The sequence below is a fragment of the Dromaius novaehollandiae genome, unplaced genomic scaffold (genome assembly GCF_036370855.1).
Source record: "Dromaius novaehollandiae isolate bDroNov1 unplaced genomic scaffold, bDroNov1.hap1 HAP1_SCAFFOLD_42, whole genome shotgun sequence".
Lineage (NCBI taxonomy): Eukaryota > Metazoa > Chordata > Aves > Casuariiformes > Dromaiidae > Dromaius > Dromaius novaehollandiae.
This window is the reverse complement of record NW_026991361.1, coordinates 2,447,095-2,464,893: the sequence shown is the minus strand read 5'-3', so window position 1 is coordinate 2,464,893 and position 17,799 is coordinate 2,447,095. Positions and strand designations below refer to the sequence as shown.

The 17,799-nt window shown below is 40.6% G+C and overlaps 1 protein-coding gene across 1 annotated transcript; it reads right to left on the bottom strand.

Moving 5' to 3' along the window:
- Positions 1-6,706: 6,706 nt before the first annotated feature.
- LOC135326028 (kinase non-catalytic C-lobe domain-containing protein 1-like) lies at positions 6,707-14,343 on the bottom strand. Its single transcript, XM_064503920.1, has 3 exons — positions 14,236-14,343; positions 9,372-9,570; positions 6,707-6,777 (listed from the first exon to the last, which is right to left on the bottom strand). Exons 1-3 carry the CDS (start codon positions 14,341-14,343, stop codon positions 6,707-6,709), a joined length of 378 nt encoding a protein of 125 aa, XP_064359990.1.
- Between the last annotated feature and the right edge of the window lie 3,456 nt (positions 14,344-17,799).

The following is a 17,799-nucleotide window of genomic DNA, read 5'->3' as shown; positions in this document are numbered from 1 at the left end:
TAAACCATGCTCTTGTCTATTCAGCCATAAAACTGATGTATTGTGCAATATGACTTGAACTGTACAGCCCATATAGACAAAAAATTGTACATGTAAAACATAACATTTACTACTTTCATGAGCTTTTCCTTCAAAACTGATAGCTTCAGACTGACCAGCAGCCCTGGGTAAAAAGAAAATACCTGTTGCCATTATGTCTGAAACAAAGGAGGAAAGCCTCATTTGACACCCCCCCACACACCTTTTTTTTTTTTAAACCTGGTGAAAGGGCTCAGAAGTTCATGAATTCTGGAGCAGGTAGGTACTACCTGCTGTACAGTACCTACTGTAGGTTCATACAGCACCTGCTCCAAGGATAAAGTACCATCTGAGAAAGCTTAAGCCACTTGCAATGCATTTCTGAGGAAATAAAATCCTTAGCTTTGGTACCAGAACTAACCTGAAGTAACAGTTTATATGGAAAAGGCTGGAGATAACAGTTGATCCAAACCCACCACCACTGCCTTTAGTGCATCTTTAACGTTAAGGACACTGCAGGAACCTTGCAAGCTCAACTTCAGAACTGAGCAGCAAACTGTAGGTTTTTGGGGTCATCAAGTTTTACATCCACATTATAAGAGATTCTTTAGTTTAAACAAAAAAAAGAAAGAAACAAAAAAACCCAGCTGTTAAATTCCTCTTGGCCTCATAATCTGCCTTTGGTTAGCTCTTTGTGGAAACCCATTAAAGAGTGAAATTTGCTCAGCACAAAGTTCATGATTGGAACCACAGTTGGGCTGATGATGTAACAGCAAGAACAGGAGGATCCTTTTTCCTATCCGATAGCACAGAATTGACATAGATAACCAAAAGTAATTTATTTTTGTCAGAGAAAGAAAAGACAGCTTTAAATAACACTTGGAAGACAGAACAGTTGAGACTACACAAGGACAGACAAGGTACCTCTCATTGATGACAAGCTTTGCCACTGCTAGACAGAATTAGAAGAGTCTCAGGGGAAGTCAGCTAAGGAGAAACAGAACTCAAAATAAAGCAAGCTGTGGTGCTTCAAAAGACTTATTTCCCTCATCGGAAAAAAACAAAACCAAAAAAAGCCACTAGAAGAATAGGTAAAATGACATCTCCCTTTCCTTTCGCACCCAGAGCTGAAGAAGGAACAGAACAGTAGAAATCATCATCCTATAACCCTCCAGGCAACTGCTTTAAAAAGCCAGGGAAGAGGCAAAGGCAAGACTTCTTTTATACCTTCTGCTGTTTTGATTTGGGAAAAAGATGGAGGCTTTCATATTCAGAGAAAGACCAACAGCTCAGACCCAAACACTAGCTCAGTAATGATCAACTAGTGAGAAATACCTGCAATACCAGACTGTCAGCCGTTTTCTTTAGTAGGATCAGCCTGAACCTTACTTTCTTTGATCTGTTGCCTAGATCAGTAGGTTTCATATGGCATTTCAATCCATGCATTTATATGTATATAAAGTATTTATACATATATGGTATCCATCCAACTTCCTTGCCACATTTCATAGGAATAACAGCCATATGCATCTTAACTATTTAGTTTTTGATGAAATTTAATGCTTTTAGCTTGCCTTTTCTATTTACACTAGCTTATATAGAATGGGCTATTGTTTATTTTTAAGGTTGTTGAAACACTTGGACCTTTTTTTTTTAAAAAAAAAATTCATCTACTGTAACACACTGAGAACTACAAGTGGACAGCTGTCACATTCTAGCAGAGAGATAGGCAGTATTTGACCTTTTCTGGTTCTCCCTCAGATGAGAGATCTGCATATCCTTCTCCTACCTTGTTAGGAAAAGGCAAAAACGAATTCTAGAAGAGAAAAACAGAAGCGTGACCTTTACTTTCTTCCCTTTCTCAGTCCCACATTTCTCCCTTCCCCAAAGATAGCGTTCATTTCCATATCATTTTTCTCCGGATTTTTATTCCTGAAAGCTTTTAATCCTGCTGCACACTGAGGTTTAAGAACTATAGCATTCTATCACCTCTAAATAATGAAGGAAGTCATTTAGCAGAAGCATTTATATTCTCAATTATCCAGTCTGCTTTAGACAGAAAAAAAGGCAGTCAAGACTGGATATTCACTGATTTCTATTACAGAGGTTCATCAGAACAAGCAAAATTGAATAGCTATATTATTAGAAGATTATAAACCCAAGTTCACACATGGCAGACATCAGTCCTTCATCTCAGTACAAGCTCATAACTCAGAAATGTGGGGTTCTGCATCAATGAACCTCTGTGTTAGACTCAATGGCAGTTTTGTGATACAGACAAATAGCTATTTGAAACTGGTTTGAGACAGCCAGTGCTTTTAACCTGAGGCAAACTTATAGTGATAGTTATGGAAATAAGTCTATTAATGAACTCACCAATACTTAACTATTCCTGTTGTGCCTCTCATTGGTCAAACTTCAGGTCTAGCACTGTACTACTCAGGGCAAGAAAACAAAGTGGTAACCACTTTCATTAAGAAAAAGTTAAAGCTCTTCATATCCAGAGAAGGGAGTCAGGACTTAGCTTATACTGAAGCTAGACTGTTTGTTACCATGTTAAGCCCAGTCAATATTCAAGTAGAAAAATTCTAAAAGAAGTCTCAAATCTATATTTTTACATCTCAGTCTCTTTTCTCTAGAACAGAAAAAAGTCACATTCTATACCACTTCCTACAGCAGCATACGATTAAAGCATTAGATAATTTGAAGCTAGCCTTTATACTCAGATGCTTATTGCTAACTGACTTTTGGCTCAAGGTTCAGTGCAAACGAGAAGAGTGGTCAGTATTTCTTATAACACATACAGACACATCTTCCAAGTTAGAGCAGAAGTGGAAAAGTGAGACTAATCACGCCAATGCGGAGAAGTAACAACGTCATCAGAAAACTTTTACTGAGCACAGCCACATCACACACCTTGATATGCATCAAGAATAAAAGTGAAAATGGTATTAAGTGGACTGTGTAGAAATTCTCCTCTGTTCTGGAGTTACAGTATGGATTGTAACTCTGAAATTTCTCTCCTAGGAAAGGAGAGAATCCCGTTTCCCTCTCTCTTGGCAGCACCAGCCTTTAATAGAGTGCAGCTACTAGGGCATACCGGTAATAACAGTAGCTTGTAAGGGGATAGCAAAGAGAGGGAAGAAAAAAAGTGAACAGACACCCAGAAGGAACGGTTTATTGCAGTGAAACCCTCCCCAGCCCTTTGATTCCAACCCCACAGGTTGGGTCTGTAACAGCACTAAAGAAGTCACCAGTCGGAAAGCTCAGACACTTCATTGATGACACCAAAAGCCCTTTTCACTGCTACTTCTTAACATTTTTCTCTCTGAAGAGCCTATAACATACCCGACACTGAAGCTGGCAAGTCCCTGAAGGGCTGTTTTTTACCTTCCTACTCTCAAAAGTAACTGAAGGTGCTGTTATCATTATTCCCACTTTACAAACAGACAGCAGGTCAGCAAATACGACAACTCTACAACAAATCACATGAAATCAATTACTTTCTTTTCAGTCCCATGCATTGTCCCTTGGACCGAGCTTTAGATCTCTTGCTATTTGAGATTCTCATTGGAAATTCAAATTTTTAATACTGTTACTTCAGACACCAGGAGAGTAATGCATTTCATTTTGTTTCCTGTGTCCTGCTCCTTGTTTCCCTTGTGTGCTTGCAAGTGCCAGCTAACTTTAGCAACTAATTAGACTGGAGTCACAATTCTGTTAGAGGTCTGGATCAGTAATTCACAAAGCAGGAAACAAAACATCTCTTGTTGAAATAACTATAGCTTTGAGACTTTTTTTTTTTTTTTTTTTAAGAGTTTAGAAAGGGGAAGTCATCCAATAGCTATACAACCCCCATTCTGTGGCTCCATTTTAGAAGCCACAAAATAGGTCAACCCTCAAACCAAGTAAGTCCTCTGGATGACATAAGCAATTTGGATCAGCTGAGCTTTGACACTGGAGTAACAGCTATCAAAGATCCTGAACATAATTAACAGTTCCAATACTGATTTTTTTCTTTATATTGGAATCAGACAGTTTCAATATAAACACTGCTCCCCATTCTTCTCATCAAAGCACACTAAGCAGCTGCAAAAACACTCCTTCAATAAAAAAACAACCAAGTAAGGCCATTACCAAGGAAGGAGCAGTAACACAAAAGTTGAGGAGCTTTTATTATATATACTATACCAATCTTACTGATATAGTATAAAGAATCATACAATGCTAAGAAAGCATAAGCATCCAGGATTTGCTCACAGACATGTATATATGAATGATATTCTGTTTTTACATACCTGGAGGTAACAACTGTGGGTGAAGGGATAGACTAAAGTGTCAATTCCTTTGAAAAAGAGAACAGAAGAGCTCGAAGTATTAACGATGGGAAGGAGATGACTAGCTCAAAAAAAAAAAAAAAAAAAAAATCCCCATAACAGGTATATAAGGATTATCCTGTTGTAGGTCTTAAAATTGCAGAAGCAAAAGCAAGCTGAGGTCAGTGTGGAATTCCTGACAGAATCTAATTTGCTACTAGAAAGTACTTAAGATTGAACCAAACTCCACAAGCAGTAAGAGGTCAAGCTTTGAAAGCTCCATGAGCACACAGAATCACCCGGCTGCCTGATGAAATGCATACAAAGTCAGGATAAAACAATACACCTCCATCTCAATGCAAGGGAAAGCCCTGGCTTTTCGGTCTTGTGCATTGCCCTTCGGAGCTAGCTTGGTCAATGGAAGACAGCTGAGGCAACAAGACACCCCTTGTCGCACCCCTCTCCTGCTCTACAAGGCTCCCCAATTGCTAGATAAAAGAAATGGGAACCGTGGACAAAAGTCAGCACGCACAGCCCTTACCGCATTTCACAGTCAGTGGGACGAGGAAAAGCGTGTTGACACTGATCCTCTTCCATACAAATGCGTGCCTTCAAGGGCCTTTGCAAAGAAAGTCAAAGGGTCAACGTTCAGAGCCACTCCTGACTCAAACAGCTTTCCCCGACTGCATGTTTGTCATTTGTGCTGTGCCTGGTATTGGGATTCACTGGGACATGAGAGACTGATAAGTACTGCCCTAAGAGAAGAGTTAAACACTAAACCTGCATATAGACAACAAGAGTTTTACCTGACAGGGATAAAATGGCCTTGTATTTCAGACAGAACTAGAATTTCAAGTCACTTAGTATTCTTACAGCCTTTCCAAACTCCCATTTCACCTTGTTCCATCGCCCTGGTCTTAGAATCTCCTCCAGTGTGTCCACTTGCTATACACATAGCATAGAGTTCATCTAGAGGTGAAGAAAGGGCAAAAAACACAAGTTTTCCAGAAAAGCAAATAATTCCATAAATCTTCACTGTCAAAATACTGGCTAGTCAATTTTGCCTAACACACAAAGTGATCTCATTGAAGACCAGAGGACTCCGAAATGTGGAAATAGGCTGTAAACTGAAAAATCCCAAATTCAGTTACTCCCATTAGAAACGTCTTCGTCTCATGCCTTCAAGGCTTATTAAGAGTCAAGGAATAAAGAACATTTATCTCAGCAGATTTTAACAGCAGCTTCAGAAGTACAACAAAACAAGGAACCAAATAAATAGGCACTACTAGGTGACTTCAGGACTTGCTTTCCCCAAACACATCTGAATACAACAACTGCCAAGCTGACATGCAACATTGGTCCCCTCCTGAACCCCTTCCCTCCTCAGCGCCCCAAAATAAAGTGTCTCAAAAAAAAAGAGTCTGGGGAGGAGAGCAACATCACTAAAGCTTTGCTGACCTATATAAATACATTAACAAGGCATAGCAATAGGGAAAAATCTTTATATCCCTAAACTTCAAAGACTGTGCTACTTCATATTCTGTGATACTACACTCTCATCCTTCCGGCTCATCACTCTCATCTCACTTCTAGTACTACACTTTAAAGTTCACTTACCCTTCTCCCCTGGGGAAATATAGATAATTATAAACATAATTATGGAAAAGATATCGTTTACTCTTGCTAGTTATTTGTATCATACTATGAAACAACAGAATAAAGTCTTTTATACCTTGAATGACAATGGAACATGTTGCTAATTAAACTATTTGAATTATCTAGAAATACATGCCAGAAAAACACTGTATTAAAAAAGTCTTCTATAGAAATTAAGCAAGCAAGCATTCTTGCACTAGGCAATGAGATGGTTGACTTGGGAGGCTAATGAATTAGTCTAAACAATTTAAATCTAATTTAATTTAACAATGTAGAGCACTTGTGCATTGCAAAGCAACAGAGAGTCATTTGTTTCTTCATTAACTCCAAGATAAAATTGGTGATTACCCTTCCATGAATTATTTTACTGAAGAGGATAGCAAGCAAATTTTATATTTAGTCATAAAAGTTCATGGCTAATCCCCAAACAAGCAAATGTAACCAGTGAAGGATACCAGTGAACATAATACAGACCAGCTGTGGCTTAGGGTAGACCAATTCTCCCATTTTATCAGTTAGTAAACAAATGTTTATACAAAAAATTAACATAGCATTTTAAATTTGTTTTATTCCTACAAAACGCACAGTGTACTCTCAAAACAGCACAATGAAACTTAAAATGTGGCAAAATTATACATTGAGAATGCTGAGCATTTGGTACCGCAGAAATATCAACACAACTGAACCCCCCCCCCCCCCCCATTTTACCAATAAATTTATAAACTTGCCTCAAAAGTGTCGCCAGTGATATCAAATTCTGGTGGTACAAAGGCGCCCTCTGGATCATCTTTGAAAGAAAGAGTAAATGTGTCACATTAAAAATTAATACTTGTATTTATTTAAAGTACATACTAATTTGGCAATACATTCATGATACAAAAGAAACTAGATATTTAACAGTATTTTGGTTCACTCATATCTGACCTACGAAGATCATGTCATCCATATTTAGAGTACCATAAATAAAACGAAATGCTATTTTCAACCTTCCTGCAAAAAAACCCATACTTCCGACTAAGAAACAAAACAGACCAAAAAAAGAGAGCAGAAATACATTTAACCTGTCTGACCACTTTTTGCAGGCCTTCAGACATTTATGTTTGGACCAAGTTATCACCTAAGCTGGTGTGGCTCAGCTGTGGCTTGCAGGTTTGGTTTGGTTTGATTTGATTAATGGGAAACTTCCATTCAGTTTTCCACTAAAGACTTGGGGGATAAGGGTTCAGCCAGCAAAAACAATCCGAATAGCTAATTGACTCCTCTTCTATGGGCCAACTTTGAACCTTGGCCTTTCTGTTCTTTTTAAAATTACTATCTTTTTATTATTATGATAAAGTTGGAAGTGCATTCCCCATCTGCACGCTGCTGAGTGGAGAACTGAGTTATTGCCACAGTCACTGCTGAGTCAAGAGGTAGAAGGAAAAAATGAGCATCCTAAGAGGGACTGAAGCTGCTGCTGCATTCAGGCATGCATGTAACATCACACTGTACTGATGGCACATGAACTTGGTCAAGAACACTGGGGTTAAAGAGTGCCTGACCAAAAACCTCATCTTCAAGTACATATTCAGCTTACCCAAACTATCCTTCTGTGAAGCCAACAGATGACAGATAGCATTTATGAGCCTATATATTTCCTTTATTTAAAAGGCTATATAAATATATGAATGCTATAAATTTCCTTTCTCAACCAGGGGCAGAAATATGCTCACAGGTTTTGCATACTCATACACAGCTTTAGCTCTAGTAGAATTTTTGTGCCTATATTTAAGCAGCAAAACACACAGCTCTTTTATTGTGAAGATACTAAACTCAGATATATGGTAGAAAGGTCCAGAGAGGACTTGCTTTACGTATTTATATATTGCAGCTATCTGGCATGGTTGAACATCCAGATGCTACTAACTGATTTAAAGCTCCTTAGAACATTCCTGATTCTGCTTCCCCACTGAGAAAAGATGATACACAACTAATTCTGCATTTTTCCCCACACACTTTTTCCTGCTATTTTTTTTTAGGGGTGGGGGAAGGAGGAGGAAAAGGGGGAGGTTTTGTTTTTCTCCCATAGATTACTGCTCATTCTGTCCTTCTCCTTGCTACCCTTTCCCTTTCTTTTAATGGGATGGTTTAAAGTCTGCACAAGCATACGGTGTTACCACTGGTGAAATTCACTGGATTCTTGCAGTATAATGTTTACAATGGAGATTTGTCTGATTTGAAGAGACAAGAGGATATAAGAGGCCTTTGGCACAACACCCCGTTGGATATCTGTCACTGGCTTCAGAGCCACAGAAGCTGCAGGAAGCAGAACTCTCTGCTGAAGCTGTGGTGACAGGCTGTTAATTTTCACTTACTTTAGGAAGGGAAAAAAAAAAAAAAAAAAGAAGTCTGGCAAGCAGATCCAGAGGTTATCACTGTCCTCCAGAAAAATAGATCCATAGGCTACAAGTACAAGAAAGCAGAAAGACAACTTCCAGAAGCACCTAACTAGCAAATTGTATTTTCAAACACTAACAAGAATGGAGGCAAAGGCAGGGCGGGGGGGGGGGGGGGGGGGATCCTAGGGCATAGATGAACAGGGAGAAGAAATAAACAGTGTATCTATGTAACTTCCAGCATTTCAAGGAAAAACACAACCTTCTTTAAACAGAACTAATGAAAAGTCACTTCAAAGTATACTGTGTATCCAGAGAACAAAATCTTGGTACACCATTTGCTTTGCACAGGAATTCCCATTAGCCCACGTTTTAAGCACTTGAACGTAGGCAATGTCATGGATCAATTGCTTGCCAGCTATTCAATTAGACTAAAACAAGTCATGCAAAGCACAAAACAAATACCACAACAACTATGAAAAAAGTTTTATGATGTTACGTTCTTATTTGAAATACGATTTTTGACTCTAAAGAATGCAAATATTAGTCTAAAAACTACCTTATCCCATTCTTTCCAACTACTGTGATCTAGATTTTGACTAAGAAAAAAGCAACAACACTTATTCTGACATCCTTTTAAAAAGGAATTAGGTTAAAGAAGATATAATAAAAATCTGAATAGAACATATAGGGACTAGAATGGATCTTCTAGCTACAAACTGATATAACTCTAAAGGGACTGGAGAAAAAAAGTGGGGTTTTTTTTGGCTAATATTTCTAGCTGGGAAAAGTCTTCTGGTCAAACTCAGAAGTCTTTGCTGACCGTTCACAAAACTGAGCATACTGTTTTATACAGACTGATATTCACCAACTTCTGAAGAAGTTTTGTATTTTTTCCTTCATTTTAATTAAGGGTCTGAGGAATAGAGTATAATGCTTTACTACAGCCTCTCACCATGAGTCTTCATACTTTTGAAACAAATTGCCTGGAAACACAAATACTTACCACTGAGCTGTTCCATGAAGCATACATTGCCATTGGTGTTAAAAGCCAAAGTGTCAGGAGTGATGCAGAGTGTCTGGAAGATCGCAGAATGGGCAATGCTCTTCAGAGAGCGGCTGCACTCCAGGCAAATTGCCCAGATATCTTGCTCCGTGAGACAGTTATCCCGCAGTGACAAAATATCAGCAAGGGACACATTCTCCTGCCAAGACATGAATTCATAAATTACTCTGCATTTCATGACATTACTTGTAGCCAATTGTGTCAAATGTAATCTCTGATACACAATGTAAAGCTTCCAGCAAGTTCTCAGACTTTCTACGACCCTGATTAACACCCCAAGAAACACCAAGTGCATGAAATCATGGTTAACACCATAAGTCTCGTAAGGAGCACAGTTAACCTGAATGAAGGTACCAATGCATGTTAACAGGAAAAAAAAAAAACCCAAAAACGTATTTTTGTGAGCTATTCAAACTATATCAACCCTGCACCAAAGGTACGGAAACTGAACATTCAGAGGTGAGAGCAGAGAAAGTTTTTGTTTAATCCACATCTTTCTTGAACTTTCCCGAGTGCTTTTGCATAAGCTACTTTTAAATTCTCTTCACAGCAGTTCCCTTTGCCATCTGTGATCTGGGGAAAAAGTACCTTCCTAATTAAGCCATCTTAAGAATGATGCTATTGTGAGGATTAACTGTGTAGACCATTTAATAAGCCCTCCAAAGTCCAACATGCTGTTGGAAAGTTTTTCTTAAGCTTTGACTTAAACAAAAATACAAACGCTTCGGTTGTCCTAGGCCTCCCCTCTATGTCCAGGGTTCTTCACAATCATAATAGTTTATGGACTTAGAAACTAAGTTACTGTCCTAAATTATAAGTCTTTCAACTTACAACTTTCCTTTGACTTTGTCACTAAAGGAAGGCTATAAAGAGTCCAGTTAAAAAAAATGGCTCTGATGTGGCTTTTTTGGTCAAGACATTCAGAAGTAATGCTTGATTGAATGCAGCTGGACTTTTTTTGTATGTTCTTAGAATACTGAACTAATTCATCACCCATAGCTAGAGAAGTAAAATTTCCATGAACTGGAAGACCTGAGAACAAAAACAAAATTTAAAAACTTTTTTTTTTTAAAAAAAAAAAGCCTGATTCTGTCTGTAGGAAAGATAAACAGAAGAATGGAAATATCTACAGAAGTCACTGTGTGTATCAAAACTATACTCACTATTAATCATGCATAATACATTTCTCACTAATTTATATGTGATAATTAAGAATAAAGCCTTTACTTCTGAATGATAATAAATATACCTTCAATTCAAGATGCACATCAATGCATTTAAATTGGGTGGCCTGTTAAACTCTCTCTAGAATGGCAGAATTTACCATATTGAAACTAGAAAGTATATCATCATCAGCAAAGCAGAATGTGAGGTATCTTACAGTTCAGAAACGCAAACTGAAACTTAGTGGTTTAAACTTACATTGCCGAAGAGGAAACTTGGAAAATATAGTTTTAACTCAGTTTACATAGCTCAATACTGAAGATCATCAATAAGATTGGACTACTATTTACAGAAGCTGTAACAGTTTATTAACAAGATTTTCAGAGAAGGAAGTATTGCACTCATCCTTCAAACATGAGTCCAAAATTTATTTTGCTTTTTAGTCCAAAGTGCAACGCTTCATAAATATTGGGGGGGGGGGGGGGGGAAATGCGTAGGAAATAAAGCACACTTACTATTATATGGTTCTATTTTTAATGTTCTGATTTTCTGTCACTTCTGAGGAGGGACTAATTTACTAACAGCAGTATTACTACAGTGCCCTCTAGCACTGCTCATGGAGCTGGGCCTCACAGGAGCTCAGCGCTATGTAGTAAACAGCAAGCGCCCTTGTAGTTCAGCTACACGAGACAAGAGCTCGCATTGTTTCTCTCTGCCAACTGTACTCGGCACAATGTGCATAATGCTGCAAGTTTACTGGCCATCAAATTTTGAGGGTGGATGAGAAAATTTTATACATCTTTATGGTGTAGTTCTTCCAAGCATGGAGGGTGGCACATGGTTCTTATGTCTGAAAATATAAGCATACGACCAGGAGATGGACCACAAACCACAGGCATAGGAGTTGAGCAAGCTGATAGGTAGGATGGGGATAGAATTGGACAAGAAAGGCACTGCAAAACATATAAAATCTGCAAGCTTTTAAAACAGCCTCAGTGTCCACTTCCAATCATGACCAGATTATATAGGACTTGGTAGGATTTCTTATCAGCCAAGCTTTGAGGTTACTTTGTGGTTGTCAGGTGTGACCTCAGAGCTGACATTAATCAGCAGTAGGAAATATCTATAGTTCTGATCTACAAAGCCATCTTTGTCTTGTGGTTAACTTCTTATTTGGGAGTAAATGAAATGTGGTGATGATGTCATGTCAGACAAGCTTATCTTCACTTCCAGTGAAAGAGAAATTTAGGTAAGGCGAAAGGAGGAGAGGGGAAAAAAAAGGCCTATGAAATGCTGAACAGTCAGTGGCTTACATCAAAAATGGATGGTGAGCGAAGATATGAAAACACAGCAACCCTCCCTCCTTCCAAAGACCAGCAGGTGAAGTTATTTGCTTCACAGAACCCCTGTATTTTTCCAAATGGCCAAACTATCTTGGGGTTAGTTACCACAGCTGCTCTTGTAGCAAAGCCATGTCAATACAGGGAACCAAGCACTGTAAACAGCTGGGACATGCATTCAGCTTGCATCCTCAAAACAATAAAGAAACAGAGTCTTCACTGAAAAAAAAAATGGTTTCAAGAATATAACACAGGAGTTTCTGGTAAGCTAGACCAAAGCCTATCAGAAAAAGCACAGCCAGCACCCATACATGACTGACATACATACAATACTTTGTCTGGACCACTGGAAAGTTGCAGTAAAAACTGGAGCATTCGTTACATAACGGAGATGCTGATGTCTTTCCTCCCTCATCTCATTATCAGCCAAAATGACTTGCAAAAAGCAATTACTGTTTAATAACTATGAAAAGTGAACTGGTCAGATAACCATGGTTTAATTACGCACTTTAGTTCTCAGTTTTCCCTTACATTTTCTTCAGAAAGTATAAAATGATTCAGCAGTATATGTAATTAAGCAAAGGGAGGGACAGCAGGAGGAGAAACCCATTGGTCACAACTTCTCTAAAAAAATTAAAACAAAATATTAAGGCACCTTTGAGACCAAGAAAGTCCTAGTAAAGAAAGGTGTTTCAAATACACCCTCATCCTCAGCACTCCCTGCTCCTCTGCTCTGGCAGCTTTCCCGTTGCGCCTGTTGGCTTTTGCAAAGCAGAGGAGTCAGCCACCAGCCTCTGCCCTTATGCTTCCCCTCAGCCAAGGGAAGCCCAGGCTCCGCTAAATGACTAAGCAGCTAAAAGCTCAGGTGTCTCAGCATTCACAGCCTTCTGGCAACTAAGTCTTGTTGCAAAGGGTTTTTTTTTTTTTTTTTTTTTTTTTTGGTACTTTGGGACACAAACCTCAAAACAGTCTGTCCCAGAACCATGAAAAATACACCAAACATGATTCATTAAATCACTCATATTTAAAGGAAAACACTGGATGCTGAGGTAAACCCATTGACTATTCCTCCAAGCAGCCCTTTTAAATTAACTTCTCCAATCACCAGGTGATAGGTCATACTCGCTTTCTCTACAAGGTTATTTAATTATGAGTAAATGTGTAAAAGGAGGCCTCTTCCCTCTGTATTTTGCATGTACCAGTCCAAGGAGGCCTACCACAGTGAATGCTATTGATAACGGAGGAGGAGAACCCATCTGACTGACAAAAAGAAACTCTAGACCAAGACTGGAAAAATCAGTTCAGCTAACAGCAGAAGAGCCAAACTCTTGACCAAAAAATGGATTGTGAAACTTTGAAGGGACTGTTTTTAGCACACCCTCATTTCCTGACTCAGTTTGGGTCCATGAACCAGGAGATATAACAAGATATAAACAAATCTAGATCTGGTTTCGGTGTGTAAAACCAAAAAGTTATCATTTTATCAAAATATTCCCTGGGGGTAAGGAACACACTTTACATGAAAGTATGCAAAGAAAGATGAGCAAGAGGAAAACCAAACACATTCAGGCAAACATCATTACAGAACAGGATTCAGTTACAGGTTATTTGGTGCAATAAACACAAAATAAACAAATTCCCCAGCTTATTTCCCACTGACAAAGGCCTTTTTTCACACAGGGCCATAAGAAACGGCAGTACAAAAATCTGTTTGGCCGCTGCTGAAACCGCTTTTGCCCATGTAAGAAATTCTGCCAGGTACTAGAAGGAAGCGTGCAACATGACTGTGCTGGGAACCCCGGGCACGGCAGGAGTTACGAAACACCGCGCGCAGCGGCGATGACTCTGCTCGGCACCGCGGAGATGGACCGGCACCCAACAAGCCAACTGAGCAACTCGGTAGCTGGGATTATTATATGTGATTAAAGAGTGGCCAGGGCAATGCACCAATTTATATGTGATTGGCAGCTGTCAAAAGCCTCAAAACCTACCTCAAAAATATTAATTCAGGAATGTTTCTATAGTAGGGCTTTGTAAAAGCAAGAAGGCAGGTCACAAATGCCTTGACAGCACAAAAAACAACGGAATGCTTTGGAGAGAGGTAATTTCACCTGGCAACTTTCTTTTTTGGGGGGGCCGGATTTCGGCAGCAGCTCCCCAGAGAGGCCTGGCGGAGGGGGACGCGGTGCCCCCGGGCCGGGGCCCTGCTGCCCGCGGCCCCACTCCCGGCGCGGCCCCGGCCGCCGCGGCGCAGGTGCGGCCCGGGAAGGAGGGGAAGGGGGGGCCGTGCCCGCACTCACCTCGTCCTCCAGCAGGATGGACAGCGGCTCGAAGTCGTAGCAGCTCACCGCCTCCTCCGCCTCCTCCTCCGCGTAGAAACCGGCCTCGGCGGTGCCGACACCCTCCATGCCGCCCACGGAGGCACCGGCGGCTTCACCGCCGCAGCTGCGCTGCGCCCCCGCGGCCCGCGCCGCCGCTCATGCCCTCGCCCGCCCGCCGGCTGCCCCCGGCGGCGACCCCCGCGGTGCCGGGCCGGGCCTCACGCCCTCCCTGCTTAACCCCTTCGCCCCCCGGCGGCCGCAGGGGGCGCCCCCGCCTCTCCCCGCCGCGCCGCCGCCGCCCGGCTAAGCCCCCGGCGCGGGAAGCGCTGCCATGGCAACGCGGCCTCCCCGCGGCGCTGCCGCCCTCCTGCGGCCGCCCGCCCCGAGGCCCCCGCGGCGCCGCCCGCGCCCCGCCCCGCCCCGTCCCGTCCCGCCCCGCTCGGCGGCGGCCACCGAGGGCGCCAGGGGCCGGCGCGGGGCGTGGGTCCGGCCGCGGCCCTGGCGACTGGGCTGGTCGTCTTCTCCTCAGCAGCCCGGGCCGCCGGGTTACTCCCGCGGCTGAAACTAGGCCGGTGGCCAGGGGTTTGGTTCCCCACACGCGTCCGAGCCGCAACAGGCACAAACAAAGCCGTTTTCGTCAAAGTGGTTATCGGTTTATCCCCCCCAGCCCCGATATTTTTGCTGTTCACCCGACTGGGGTACCTCAGGTGACCTCAATGCTCGCTTTAAACCTGAAGGTTCATGATCGAGGTTCACAAATAGTACGAGAATATGGTACATTTTTGTTTAAACCACCATATTTAAATACGATTTGTGGGAAAAGCAGGTTCCCGCTTCCATGCAGCGACGGGGAACCCGGCCTTCTGCCGGAGACAAGCCCCTGCGCCCGCTTTGCCGGCCCGCGAGCGGGTACGTCCTGGCTCGGCTCGGTGGCTGCGCGCAGCCTCTGCGGAAACTCCCTTCTCCGTGGTAGCAGGGTGCTGATGGAGCGAAGAGGCTGTTTTCTTGCCTCATTAAATTTCACAACTACAGGTAGTTGGAAAATGATAGCACTATCTGTGTTATTGTTTCCTATATTCCTATAATTTTATGTCAAAATAGAGTGTGCTAACGGGTTCATCTGTGCACAATACATAAAGCAAAGCAAGGGTTTTATATTCTATTTCGTATGTAGTACAAGAGTAATACTCTACTAAAATATGCATCAATAAACACCATGGAACAAAGAAAAATACTCTGATTAACTGTCCCATAAAGATCATCCTTTAGCAGTTATAAGATTCTTCCCAAATTAAATATTAATTGGATATATTCCATAATTATGACATACTACTTAAAAAAAAACCCCAAACATTGGATTTTTTCGTATATATGCTGTCCTCTTACTAACATTTTGAACTCAGTTGATGGGAACAAAACGTTTTTCATGACTACAAATGTTTCTAAAATATGTGTGTTCATAGTTGGGTAACTCAGGTTTTTAACTATGAACGAATATTAGAGCATGAGAAACAGTGAGTGCCTGGCACTTCTGGAACAAGGCCCAACATGACCCCAATGTCAGTACTATTTAACTTATAACACATTTCACCACAGTATTTGGCCAAATAATTTTTGGGGGCAGCATGATCTGCCCAAAGTTCCCTAAGTTCTGGACTCTCATGGACCAGGCGCGTAACTAGTCTAAAAAAAAAAAAAGAGAAAAGAAATTTCTCCACTGTGTAAACTAGGTCTAAAATCTACACTCATCCATACATACAGCTTAGATAAGCACACCATTGCAATCACTTGAGCAAGCAATCATAAACATTTCTGTAAAATGGTAGTTGAAATCAAAACTATGTATGCTTCATGGAAATTGCATGCTTTGAAAGGATGCATGCAGGAGTTTTGAAAAGATGAGTATCTTTTGTTTGACAGATATTCACTTGCTAAAAGCAATTAGTAATTGAGCAAAAGGGCATTTCTCTGTAAGATTAGAAGACTCAGGTTCAGACCTCTACCCTGCAATATTTGGACCTGGGGCTTGAATCCAGGCTTGGGTAGATATTGCCGGAGGAAAAGACTAACTATAGCTGAGTGATTAGAGGTGCTTCAGACCTGTCTCCCTGATCCCCTGGTTAACTTGCTTGTTCCACTTAAGAACTATTCATACCAAGCAGAATATCTACAAAGCAGAAAACAAAATGAAATATTTATAGACAGCGTGAAAGAGTGTACTCCAGGTTAATTATAATATACGATAGCACTGGATTCCTCTGTCAATCAGAAGTCGCAGTGGACTTAGCCTTATCACAAGTGCCTTGATAGGCAGGACAGAACTGGAACTAATATGGATTGGTATATTTTCCAGAAAAGTGTCTAATGAACTTCTGCTCTCATTAGTAATTCTATTGTTTTGTGGTCTTCCTTGGTCTCATGATTGAGATAACTTTCAGAAAAAATTAAGTGAAACTTGTTTGATACATTCTTGCAGCCAATTTTCACACGGAAGAATAGTCATCCTTAACATATGCAATTAATCAGGGCCCATGGGAGTTGTTGGGGGACAGTCAACACTACACAGTTCAACATTACAAAAAAGGCATGTAGATGCCTAGATGAAGCCGTCAGTCTGTCTGCAGTGATATTTTCTTTCTTTTTCACAATATTACTTAAAAACTTTAGAGTCCTTAAGAATTCTTTGTAGAGTATTGGCAGACTTTTTGAAAGATGTTTTGATAGATACCTGAGTATCTGTGGAAATAATCTTCTGAGTTTGAGGTTGGCTTGGGTGATAAGAGAGTTCAAATAAAGTAATAGAGGAAAGATGGTTTTAAGAGAATCAGTATAGCTAAGTGAAGTGTAATATCCTTTACAGATGGAAGAATGTCCAAGATGAGATGTCTGTGCTAGATGAGAAAGATCAGTTAAAGAAGGATGCAGTAACTGAACAATAGAGAATAAGAGGGACAGCAAGAAGAAAGGACTTGTACTGACTGACAGGCAATCAATCACTGCAGTCAGTGAAAGTGAGGTAACTAACCTATATGAAATACAACTCTTATAAAGTATATGCAAAAATGGGAATTTTGTTACAGAAATGCAAGGAGTCAGGGTAACCTAATGGAAAAACTGGAACTACAGGTGTAGAGTATTATATTAACATAAATATATAGAACAGTATTTGGGAGACCAGGGCAAGAATTGAAGGGCATGCAGGATTCACAAAAGGCAGAAATAAAAACATTATTGTACACTAAGAATATTATATAGCCTGAGAAAAAGAAAAAAAATGTTAGCATGCATAAAAAGGAATATACTGTGACTAAAAATTGTCTTGGAAAAGTATACTTTAAAGTGTTTCATTAAGGAAGTATCAGAGATATGCTTGCCTCATGATCAGATTTTGAGTATGAGTTGAGATCTCTAATACTAATTACAGCAGGAATAACAATTATTAGAGATCTTGACTTTTTAGCTGTAGATTAGAGATGAAAAAAATACTAAAAAAAGGGTAAGCTCCAGGTATGGTATAGATATTATAACTGAGGAACCTCTTCA